The 13,041-nt window shown below is 41.6% G+C and overlaps 1 protein-coding gene across 7 annotated transcripts in view; it reads left to right on the forward strand.

The window, feature by feature from the left end:
• Positions 1-13,041, forward strand: part of FNDC7 (fibronectin type III domain containing 7) — a 23,856-nt gene continuing 10,815 nt past the window's right edge. Inside the window, exons 1-9 of one of the 7 annotated variants that reach the window (XM_083620378.1) lie at positions 1-108; positions 2,678-2,774; positions 3,187-3,410; positions 4,801-4,833; positions 6,155-6,293; positions 6,888-7,145; positions 9,978-10,073; positions 10,750-11,004; positions 12,606-12,866. In XM_083620378.1, coding sequence (XP_083476504.1) covers positions 6,974-7,145; positions 9,978-10,073; positions 10,750-11,004; positions 12,606-12,866 — 784 coding nt within the window. In that variant the 5' untranslated portion in view covers positions 1-108; positions 2,678-2,774; positions 3,187-3,410; ... (1 more) ...; positions 6,155-6,293; positions 6,888-6,973. The remainder of the gene's footprint in view (positions 109-2,677; positions 2,775-3,186; positions 3,411-4,800; positions 4,834-6,154; positions 6,294-6,887; positions 7,146-9,977; positions 10,074-10,749; positions 11,005-12,605; positions 12,867-13,041) is intronic. The other 6 variants (XM_083620377.1, XM_083620374.1, XM_083620375.1 and 3 more) reach the window with 6 other exon arrangements.

The raw sequence follows: 13,041 nt of genomic DNA on the forward strand, positions 1-13,041 counted from the left end.
TTGAAAGAGAAGCAAACTGAGCAGTTAGTGCCCATGGTGCTCTTTCAGAATTCCTAACCAGCTCACGGCCCCAAAAAGGCTGACAGTCCCTGTTCCAGATATTAAAAAGTAAGCACAACATTCTTAAAACATTCTCATTTTTCGCAGGTAATTTTTTAGTAGATCCAGGAACAGAACTTGGTTGGTTGGTTTTAAACATTTATATTCTGCTTTCCAGGTTCATTGATTGGTTGGTTGACATCTGTCTGTCTCGGGAGGCATTTGGGGGTGAAGTCAAATTGTCTGAAGGTTACAGTACCTGCTGTGGCTGTAGAGACTGATACTGCAGAGACATGTTTTGGTGCAGCTGGGGCGATGAAGGTTATCCAGTTGTGATGATGCAGATGCACCATGATGTTTCTTCTCTCTGCGCTCCAGTCCCCAAAGTCATTTCAAAGTGTTAATATTATTTTATTTACACCCCACCCATCTGATTGGGCCCAGCCACTCTGGGCAACTTCCAACACACACAATAATAATAATAAAACATCAAACATTAATAGTAACAATCAGATCCTATATAAAAAGTCACAAAACTTTATATTAAATAAAGTAATATTCAATAATCCATTAGAATCCAATAGTAAACAGTAAAATTAAACGTCAGCAAATAATAACTAAGCAGTTTACACTTATCAGTTACAATAAAGAATCACTAATCTGTAATCAATAAAAAATAACAGCAAATCACAATGCATAAAATACCACAAAACATACAAAACCATGTCGAAGGATCAAATGGCGAAACATGGACACACAACTTATAAAATTATTTTTAAGAACTATCCCCGAACTCCGCTCTTCCCAGCTGCTTCTGCTGTTTTCTTTTTTTTTTTTAAATAATATTTATTAAAATTTTTCAAAAATACAAAAAATATCACTTTACGGGACTCCCCCCTTCCCCCACCCCTACCATATTCCCCTTTCATATTGTTGGCCAAACAAGTTCCCCATTCAAATTGAAACTTAATTTGTTTTACAGTAAAAAAAAGAAAAAAAAAAAAAAAAAAACCCAGTGTTCTTTCCCCAAGACCCACCCCATGTCATTCCACAATTTCCATTTTTTAATAAAAGAAGCACCCCAGATAATAGAAACAGAAAAGGTAGAGAATAAAAAAAATATAATGAATAATAGACCAATTCAGCAAAAAATAACCAAGTTGGCAAGCCTTTGGAGTTTTAGTTCTCCCCCCCCTGTCCCCGGTTTAATTTCCCCCTGACCATCAACCCCTGGTGTCTGCCTGGAATTCTTAAGACCATAAATCACAACTTTTCCCCAACTCCTTGCTGGCTTTTTCTTTTTTAAAATTAAAAATAAATTTTTTTGAAAATCAAAATTATTATTATTATCATTATTTTTCAAAACTTTAACTTCAGTCTTTAATAAAACTGTAATAGAACTCCCTCCATTGTTCTTTCCAGGTTGTAGTCTGATTTCCCTTTGTTCCGCTGCTAAAACGTTGTAGTTCGAAAGTTTGGTAAGTCTGCAGGGATGGTTGTTATTCAGGGGCAAAACCTTACGTTCAGTCCCTTCCTTTCTTCAATAGAAAAATCTATTGTCTCCTTTAAAAAAACAAAAAAGAAAACACCCTGAAGACGAGATGTTATTTCCGTTTTGCAGCTTTCCCAGAAGATAACCAGTCCTGTAAAGTTCCATTGGTGTTTTTCCACTTTCCCAATCCTTGTAATGTCCCGAAACTCCTCAAGGGGGATTGTTGTATCTTTGTTTCCTCTAATCCAAAAGTCAATTTGTTATCCATATTCGCCATTTTGTATCCAAATTTTAACAAGTTGTAGCAAATTGTATCAAATTTAACCAGCCAAGTTCTCATAATAAAATCCACTCCGCTTTTCGACTTTGACAGCTATTTTGACAGCTGTCAAGATCTCCGACTCCTTTCACCAGGCTCTCTCTTCAGTCACCCCGGTTCCCAGGGGGGGGGGTTGCATTTCCATTCTCCAGTTCCTCCTCCAGCACAGTTCTTGTAGTTCCCCATCGTGAAATTTTGGATTTTTATCAGCAATGCAAGCCTTTGCTTCTGCTGTTTTCAAAGTCATGGTCTGGGAAAGGCTCCCAGGGCTGGAGGGTGGGGCAAGACAGGTGGGAAATCCATTGCCTGCAGTCTCTCCCCCCTCAGTTCTTCCTCTGGAGCAGAGCAGGTATTTTATAAAGGCTCCCAGGGTAGCAAGGGAGACATTGTAAGAATCTTCTAGCCCATACTAAAATTGCCCTCTGCTGAAATCTGAAATGGCACTTCTACTGTTTGCCAGATTTCTCGTGGCTATTGAACAAAAGGGTTCATTCAGAAAGTATGTCACACACTTAGGGGGAGGGAGTAACAAGACTGTGACATTTTGTGACAAGGAAAGGGAGAGGGAGGCATATTGCTTGACATTTGATTGTGCGTTCACATCCTTGCTCCTTCTCCAGTAAAACTGTTTACTGCATGGGTAGGCAAACTAAGGCCCGGGGGCTGGATCCTGCCCAATCGCCTTCTAAATCCAGTCCGCGGACGGTCCGGGAATCAGTGTGTTTTTACATGAGTAGAATGTGTGCTTTTATTTAAAATGCATCTCTGGGTTATTTGTGGGGCATAGGAATTCGTTGTTGTTTTTCCTTTTTCTTTTCAAAATATAGTCTGGCCCCCCACAAGGTCTGAGGGACAGTGGACCGGCCACCTGCTGAAAAAGTTTGCTGACCCGTGGTTTACTGCATTGTTACCCTATGCCAACCAGTAAGCGCATGTCTTTTTATATGTGAAATCAGCTACTTAGGAGACCATAAATATTTCCCATCGAAAGAGGGAACGAGAGTTAAGCATACTGTACTTCAAGTGGGGAATCGGGAGGTGTAACAGTATTATAGTACAAATCTATGCATATCTATTCAAAAGTACGCCCTATTGAATTCATTTGGACTGCAAGGGAAACATGTAGAGGATTGCAGGCTAAGGAACTGAAGCCACTTCTGGCTAAGAACTTGGATCAATTCTTTTATCACATAATAAAATTATGTGTCGCAGACAGAAGCAGTGGAGTGTAGCATTTGCCTCACTATTCAGCTAACTGTCATAAATAATTGTATTTGATTAAACATAATAGGCAAGAATGCTTAACTGGAGTCAATCAATAATCCAGCTTTTATAGGCTAGCTGTGGCTAGAGGAGGAGCTACAAACTTGGAATGCTTTCACTGCCTCCAAGACTTACTGATTATTTTGGGTGGAAAGGTTATTTTTTTGCTAACTTCTGGCTGGTAATCTCATTATATCTGTAAGTGAACTGGGAATTAGAAGTCCAGCTTGAAGAATGATTGGCAGAAGATGTAAACATTTTATATTTTCTGGATTAATTTTCATCAACATTAAAATGGTAAGTCCAAGCAGTTTATCTCTTAAGCATTTTCAGAAATAACTTGCTGCCTATTGAATTAATAAATTTAAATTTATTCTCAATATTAAAAAAAATACTCCTGTTTTTGAATTGTTTTGCTCTGGCTATGTGCAGCTTGAGTCAAAACATGTTAATTGTAATATCTTGCCAATAAATTACTTAATTATTTATTTTCTATGTATTATTTGGTGCAAACCTCTTGTAAGACCGTGCAACAGGAAAACACATCTTTATTGCCATTTCAAAACCCAGGCAGTTTCAATCCACAAACAGTTTGAAAGGTATATTGCAATTGGCTAAAAGTTTGTTTAATCTGTGTTGCTGGTAATAATGATTAATTTGTAACTCTGAAATCTCTTCTTGCTGTTAGAACCCTGGATGGAAAGCAGAGTTATGTGACCTCAATACATTTATTTGGTGGCTATTTATTTAGGAAGCTGAATAAGAACATTGGTCTGTCTAGCTCAATATTATCTATGCTAAGTGGCAATGGCTCTCACCTGGGATGTTCACAATCCTACCTTGAAATGTCAGGAGTTGAATCTGGGAGCTTCTGCATGCGAAGCATTGAGCCATGGCCCTTCCCATACCTCCTATTAGGTTTTCTCTTGTGGCTTTCCACTCAGCTTGTCAGAAGTAAATTTGATCAGGTAGTTTGCTCCACTGAATCCTGACTCTCAGGTTTTCAACTAGTGCACCTTAGAACCAATGACCTCCAGTGCACATTGCATTCCTTTTCACATCAAAATACACATCTTCTTGCCAGAGATGGGAATCTGCATTTAGATAGGCAGCTACATCAGCAATATGAGATGGAAGTTTTCCTGTGCATGAGGTTTTCTCCTATTAGATTTGATAGATTATGGGGACGAAACTTTAATTGAAAACAATGGGATTTACGTCCAGTTAATGTCTGTCTGTCCACAACTGGAAACTTTCCCTTTCTGGATCAATAGGCAGATTCAGGAGAGAAAGTTGAATTCATAATGTGATCTGCACACCAGTGTCAATAGCTGTCAACGTTTCCCTTTTTTTAAGGGAAATTCCATTATTCCAAATAGGATTCCTTGCAAGAAAAGGGAAAAGTTGACAGTATGCCAGTGTCAAATCTCATCAATAGCTTTGTAGCAGGTGTGGATTTAACAAGCCAGAATAAAATAATATATTATTGTGATCATTCTTTCTGCTTGTTTTGCTCACGAAAATAATGGACTGTAATGCTGCGATCCTAAACTCTAGGTAGTAAATCCCATGGAACATACTAGGAATTACTTACCAGTAAACTGCTTAGGAGCTTGCTGTTAAGGGGGCGGGGGGAATCTGAAAAGAGATTTTCTCTGTGTTACTAATTTTCTACCATCTTTTACAGATTCCTTCAGCGAACACAGGTAAAATCTGACAGGTATTTTTCTCTTGCCATTATTCTTTTTAGTGGGCCCCAGGAAAAAATTAAAGCCCATGTTTGGTAGACATCTTATTGTGCAACACCATGCAACAGTAAGTCCCACTGAGTTCAGTAGGGCTTGCTCCAAAGTATTGGATTGCAGTCAGGCATAGTAATCCAAACACAGGAAGAAGCAGAGTTGTGGCTCCATTATTGCATCTGAAGCACTGTGGGCTAGGACAGACAGTGGGGCAGAGGGATTCGAGACTCTGGCCACTTGGGTTTACACAACTGTTAAAATCCAGCAGGTTTTTGAACCCGGCAGATTTGAAGCCACTAATACGCCCACCCCCAAAACATCCCATTTTGGGTCTCCCCATATTCTCTTACTAGTAGAACTACCTGGATGAAGATGGCTGGGCAAAGTTTGGAGTGGAGTTCCCCCCCCCCACCAGTGGTATTTGACAGAAATATACCTGCACACCATCCTAAACCTTGTTCTCCTGCCCAGTCATGAAAGTGGGGGTTTGGATTATGCTCTTACAGTTTAATAAATATTGTTCCTCTTTGAATAAATATGTATAAATTTATTAGCATAACTATCCAGTGTAAGTAGTCAATAGGTACAAATCATATGGTTAGGATCATGCTGTGAGTCAGTAAAACAGTGGCCATAATCCTAAAGACAAAGGGCGAGGGTGGGAGAGCTATTAAAGGACTAGAAATGGTGCAAAACCAATTTCTCAAGAGACTGTTTTCCTTACCCAAGGGAACAGCAGCCTCACTCTTAAGCACGGAAGCTGGATGGCCAACGTTAACTGCAATAACTGATTGCACCATATTTAATGACTTGTAAAGACTGTCCTCCATGCCTTGTGAGTGCTTGCCAGCCCTGTGCAATGAGGAATTGGAAAACAGCCAATGGTGGAAATCTAACACCCAACATTATTGGAACTCTTATTATTTCCATAAGCTAGAGATTATATCCATGGACAAATGCCAGTTAAGGGATTGGTGCCACTGGACAGAATCACGATGTGATCTGCAAGCAATCAAATCCTCCAAATGCTCTCGTTTGTTCCCCCTTCTAATAACAGTCCATTTTAGAGTCAGTTACTTGTCGAATCTCCAGCCAGCCTCACTTAGATTCGCTTTTACTGAGCTGCATTTTCAAGCTATACCCTCCGCCGACCTAGACGGATGATATAACAGGATACCATAGGAAGGCGGACTCTGTATATGTGGGCAACTGCAGGTGGAAGACATATTGCACTATTTACTATATTGCCCACTATACATTGGACCCAGGAGATGATTTTTCACCTTACTGTCTGTACAGGAAAGATGTCTCTCCCCAGCAGAGAGGATCCTATGGCTTCTTAGCGATGTAAACACTTCAGTGATTCATAAAGTCGCCCTTTTTGCTTTGGGAGCCAAAAAGATCAGAAAGAAGACCCTGGACAATATAGCAGTGAACTGTAAGGGAGATGCAGAGATCTAAACAGAGATCATTATTTGTGGCATGGCAACCCTTTTGCTTGTACTCATTTTTGATTCAGATTTGTCACGGCCAATGGCTAGTACAATAAAGTTATTTGCATTGGACTTAAAGTGTGTAGGTTGCATTAGGTTCCAAAACAATAAAAATTTGCATGTGAAGCTAGTAATTACAAACCCATGAATTAACAGGAATAACTACACAACAAATGCCTTTTAGTTTTATACCAGTTTAACTTCCAGAGCTTTCCTTAAAAAAAAAAAAAAATCCAGGAAACTTGTATTTGTGTTAGAAATACCTAACTTCCTTACAAAATTATAGGCTCCCAAAATTCCATGGGTGTAGGGAATGACTAATAAACTTACTGCTGGTGTTGATATTTCCCCCACCTTTCTAGATTGTAGCCTATGAGTGATAGCCAACTAAATCACAGAGCAGATCACTGAAATCAGTGGTTTAAAAGCCCTTTGATTTCAGTGAGACTACTCTTGAGTATGATTTTAATCGGACAACTCCCAGTGACTATTGCATTGCAAGGTAGGGAGACTGACTGTTCATGTGTATACTTTTGCAGGTTTCACTGTATCCGTTTACGATGTGACATCAAGAAGTGTTCATCTCCAATGGCCCAAATTCCCCGGAGCCTTTTCATATAGAGCCATGGCAACCCCTCTGAACACAGTGGGACACTCCTCGTCAGCCCGTTTCAGTGATGTCACACTTGTAGGTGCTCTTGTATCTCTAGCTCCCAACACAATCCACACTGTGAAAGTGGACGCCATAGACAAGAATGGAGTTATACTGGCTGAGGCTCAGACTATGCAGTTAACGGGTTAGTATGAGATGGTTTAAAACAGAGTTGGGGAGCCTCAGGCCTAGGGGCCTCTCTATCTGGCTTTTGGCCTCTCCATAGGCCACAACCTGTCCTGAGGCCACACCATGACTAGCCCACTGATGAGGCAAGGTGAGGCGACCGCCTTGTGTGGCAGGATTCACAGGGATAGCAGTTCTGGCCTCTAAAGCATGCATTTCCGGCTGCAGGCCAGATCTGCCTCCTCCTCAGGAGTCCAAACCCCATGCAATCTATTGCAATAAGAGAAGCTGATGGTCTCCTCCTGCCCTTGGGGAGCAAATGACTGGTCTGTCCTCTGGGGTCTCCTGGGGGGCTGGACCCTCCTAGCACAGTTCAGAGTGTGCTTCTTTCCCTTACCCCACAACAGCCATTGGGTAAGGTTGATTTGATTCCCCCCTCCTTGTTCATAATGTAGAACTTTGGATGCGGGTGGCACTGTGGTCTAAACCACTGAGCCTCTTGGGCTTGCCGATCAGAAGGTTGGCGGGTTGAATCCCTGAGATGGAGTGAGCTCCTGTTGCTCGGTCCCAGCTCCTGCCAACCTAGCAGTTCGAAACCACAATAGTGCAAGTGGATAAATAGATACCGCTGTGGCGGGAAGGTAAACAGCGTTTCCGTGTGCTCTGGTTTCTGTCACAGTGTCCTGTTATGCCAGAAGTGGTTTAGTCATGCTAGCCACATGACCCAGAAGGCTGTCTGTGGATAAATGCTGGCTCCCTTGGCCTGCAAGCGAGATGAGCGCTGCAACCCCATAGTCGCCTTTGACTGGACTTAACCATCCAGGGGACCTTTACCTTTACCTTTTACCTTTTAATGTAGAACTTACTCACCCCCTTGGCCCTGATGAAGATATTTCCCCTTTGTTCCTGATGTAGATCTTCACTTACCCTTCCTTCCCTGGCATGGGGGCCTCACAATTTTGTGGTTCACCTCAGGTGCCAAAATGTATCAGGATGGCCATCCTTTGCCATCCCTGTTCTACCGCCTTCTTGCTGGCCAGGAAAGAGGGTTTTGTGTGTGTGTGTGTGTGTGTGTGAGAGAGAGAGAGAGAGAGAGAGAGAGAGAGAGAGAGAGAACCTCTGGCTTTTGCATGCCTCAAATGTAGCCTACAGTACAAAGGTAAGTCATGCCCATTACTCTCCCCACTTTTGCTTCTGCACCTGCCTGCTCCTAACATGTGCGGCTTGTAAAGCTGCTCACAAAATAAAGTGGTCTTCCCAGCTGAAAAATGTTTCCCACTCCTGGTTTTAATAAACAGAGTTGATTTACATATTCTTCTATAGTCCCAATAAAAGCTACCAGGCTTTTTCAGTCTTATATTATTATATTCTACTGAATCATTAACAGAAAAATAAAAATAAAAATGCTGCTTTTCTGAATATAGTCAAGCTGCATAAGGCTGAAATCGTATACAGTGGTACCTCGGGTTACATACGTTTCAGGTTACATATGCTTCAGGTTACAGACTCCACTAACCCAGAAATAGTACCTCGGGTTAAGAACTTTGCTTTAGGATGAGAACAGAAATTGTGCGGTGGTGGCACAGCAGCAGCGGGAGGCCCCATTAGCTAAAGTGGTGCTTCAGTTAAGAACAGTTTCAGGTTAAGAATGGACCTCTGGAACGAATTAAGTACGTAAGCAGAGGTACCACTGTATAACAACCATGGAACTCTATGGGATGTTCTTCTAGGTATGCATGCATAGGACCATGCTAAAAATCCTATCAAAGTCAGTGAGACATAAGCAGCCTAACTATGAGCAGGATTGCACCAATGGCACTGTGAAACTTTGCCAGATGTGGGCATTTGATTACAAATCCCTTTTGCACCAGGCTGGGGGAGGGAGTTTGGATTTCGCAGAGGCGTTGCTCTGCCTAGTCCTGCAAGTCTCTGTCTACAGAGTGAGGCTGGCGCCATTCCACTGGTACAGAGCACCCTTTTCTGCCCATTGAATGGACTAGTGGAAGTGCCACAGTGGAAGGTCCCAAAATGGGTTGGAGAGAGGGAGCGACTGAGGCAGTCAGGGATCCATTGGATTCCATGATGGCTCCACTGCTTTCATGTGGTGGATCAGGCCTGATACAGTTCTGATCACTGTGCCAACGTCTGAGAAATGGATAGCAATGCTTCTTTATTAATTTTTTTAAAAGAATGCTTTGCATACTTACACATGGTGGGAAAGGAGGACATATCTGACGAGCTGGCTGAATAGCACTGAATGAAAGAATGTCTTGGCTTAATACAATGGAAATATTGTTCATTAAGAGCTTGTTGTGCTTGCAGAAGAACAGCTCCTGTAATATTGCCAAACTCTCTGAAACCCTATTTTTATTTGTTATGAAATTGCTGGCTGTGTTTCAAAACACAAGCTTACATTTTAGATGCCTTTTAATTTAATTTAATGTTATTTCTTAATTTAGTTAAACAGAGTATAAGTCACTTACAGCCATGTTATAGGCTCTTACTCCTCCTGTTTTGTTTTTAAAGCTCTACTGCAGTACTTCCAGACTGCTTATCTTGAATAATTTTTATCTGAATTAAAAGTGGGGATACTTCAGTAATTTATTTCACTCTTACACTTGGATAGGTTTAGTTCTACATTGTGTAAAAGGTCCCACTTCCAATGTTACTGCATGAGGCACTGTTCTTACAGGGACACAAGCAAATTACCCAGGCCCAGATCAGACTATTTGTCCATGTAGCCCATAATACTTTGACTGACAGTAGCTCTCCAGAGGCTCTTGCAGAGGTCTTTCCCACTATCTGCTGCCTGATTCTTTTTGACTGGGCCTGCGACGTCCTGCATGCAAAGCATGCATTCTACTGTGTCCCTCTTCTAGAACACAACCAACACTTCACTGTGGCTCCACATTGCAGAGGTCATTCCTGGTCAGCAAGCTGTCCTCAGGTAAGCTTGTCTTTCCTACTGAGGTTGTCACTGAGGACCTCCTGAGTGACTTCCAATAATTTCCCAGAACCCAGTTTGAAAACTACTGATGTGTGTAATCTGTTTTAACTATGGATCTGTACATTTCCCAGCCTTCTGGGCTCCAAAGGGGCTAAAGCATATTCCATTGGAGTGCAGCGCAGATGTGACTCCCATCTTCATCCCTGGAACTGCCCAGTGACTTTGTCCAATCCAAATGAATAAATCATCCAGCGATGTACCAGATGCTGCTGTGCCAATGGCCAATACAGTCATACTTGTACAATGGCTCTGTGCCATAAGTTGCAGAGTAACAAAACCTCTGGCTAAATGATGTGTGTGAGTTAGGAACCCTTAGCATGCCTGCAGGTCCTAGCGATGTTTTATTCTATACCGCTCAAGTGCTTTTCCTGTGCTCACCAGGACAAAGAGGAATGCAATTTTTAAGGCACACATTGCCTGTCTTGTTCTCGCACTAGAGACTGCTAAACTAATATGATGTGTTACCAACAGAATAATGAGAAATGAAAAGAGAGCCATCAAAACCATGTCCTTCCGGAGCTGATACTTTGGGAATAAACAGGCACATTCAGCTATGCAAAGTCATGCCCTTGCATGTCAACATGTTATCCCTCTTCTTCTTCTTCTTTTTTTTAAGCTCCTGAGATTCCGACTATTGAACAAGCTTATTCAAAATTGAGTAACAGTATCACAGTGGAATGGGCATCTGTCACGGGGGCTTCAAGTTACCTGCTGACAGCACAGGATGGAGAATCATTCATTGAAACAGTAGTCACAAACTCACCAGGCACTGTGACTGGGCTGAAGGCTGCTACACTGTATAAAATCACAATCCGATCTATAAACACTGGAGGAAGAAGCCAGCCTTCACCTTCAAAGAAAGCAAAGACAGGTATCTTTTCATCTCATTTAGACACCGCATATGTTAGGTATTAAGGATACATTCGCAACCGAGTTGTTTCACATCCTTCCTCGTTCATTTTAATCTGACTTCTTGATTTAGGTTTGGAAGGAAGACTACACTAATAACCTTGACTAACTCTCTGTTTCTTGGAATCAACAGGGAGAATACCTCCTTTTTATCTTTCTAGGTCCCTCATTGGCTTTTGACGCAGGGTCATTACCATGCAAGAAAGAGCCTTTACAGTGGTGGCCCCCCATTTTTGGAATGCTCTCTCCAAGGAAGCACACTTGGTACCTTCACTGTCAGTTTTTATGCACCAGGCTAATACAGTGGTACCCCGGGTTACATACACTTCAGGTTACATACGCTTCAGGTTACAGACTCCGCTAACCCAGAAATAGTGCTTCAGGTTAAGAACTTTGCTTCAGGATAAGAACAGAAATTGTGCTCCTGCGGCGCGGCAGCAGCAGGAGGCCCCATTAGCTAAAGTGGTGCTTCAGGTTAAGAACAGTTTCAGGTTAAGAACAGACCTCCGGAATGAATTAAGTACTTAACCCGAGGTACCACTGTATATATATTTATTATACAGGTCTTTGCAAATTAAGTGACCCTCTACTGTGCTTCTCATATTTTAGTAGGTAGGCTGGGACTTTTCATTATTGTATTGTTGGATGAGGTTTTTAACAATTTTGTATTGGATTTAAATTGTCTGCATTTTAATTGATCTTATCTGTATTCTATCTTCTGACATTGCTTTGAAACTTTGTTTGTAAAAACCAGTGGATGCAGGTAAACAACAACAACTACCTTGCTGGTTCCTCTTCAAAATACTGGTATCTATGGAGCATGAAACTGTCTCCGTTCTACTGTTTCCCTAGGCCTTTCCAGACAGTGGAGTGGTGAATATTATTTAACACTTAGGCACCTGCTCCACCCCATCCCGCTTTAAGCTTTTTAGAAGTCTTTTCTATTGTCTGTGTTGTTCAATTAATAGCCATATGACACTGGAAGAGATTATCTGAATCATCTGAATGTATTTTCCCTATACAGTGGTACCTCGGGTTACATACGCTTCAGGTTACATAAGCTTCAGGTTACAGACTCCGCTAACCCATAAATAGTGCTTCAGGTTAAGAACTTTGCTTCAGGATAAGAACAGCAATCGTGCTCCAGCGGCGCAGCAGCAGCAGGAGGCCCCATTAGCTAAAGTGGTGCTTCAGGTTAAGAACAGTTTCAGGTTAAGAACGGACCTCCAGAATGAATTAAGTACTTAATTAAGTACTCCACTGTATGGACCCTCCTCATGATCTATTTTTGTCTGACGGGGAGGTAGCAGCAATTAAAGTATTGGACCATCCCTGCCATTCATTTTACAAGGAATGTTTACTGAACTGTGGTTATTTGTATGCTTGCTTCACAATTGATAGGTGTATACCATGCATTTATTTTGTACTCGGCAATGCATACCTGAGTACAAATCATCAACTGGGAAACATCTCTAATGATGCAAACATAGAATCATATATTGTCCACATCTGCACAGGCACAAAATCCCACTAAACCTAACGTATCTTTTTGCTTATTCACAGTTCTCGCTGCACCAATCCTGACAGCAAGTTCCCAAAGTTATGACAACATTGTTGTGAGTTGGAGAGCTGTATATATGGCTGTTGGATTCTTTGTGTCTATCATGAGATCTGATGGTTTGGGGAGCATGTTGAAAGAAAACACCACAAACAACTCCCTGATATTTTCCAGTCTAGACCCAGGAACTCTCTATACCATCAAGGCACATGCTTGGGATGCTAATGGGATACCTGGAGATGACTTCACCTACAACCAAAGAACAAGTAAGAGGAAGCTGGAAAGCCAAGCCAACACTTGCTGTCAAGGAGGAGTCAGATAAATGTGACAATCAGTAAAGAAAGGTTTACACCTATGGTACTACTCATGGACTTAAAACAAAAGGGGAAAGAGTTTGAATGACTATTTAGTTTCAAATGTAACTGCGTAAATTTGTCCTGA

The sequence above is a fragment of the Podarcis filfolensis genome (assembly GCF_964270895.1).
Source record: "Podarcis filfolensis genome assembly, chromosome: 6".
Taxonomy (NCBI): Eukaryota; Metazoa; Chordata; class Lepidosauria; order Squamata; family Lacertidae; genus Podarcis; species Podarcis filfolensis.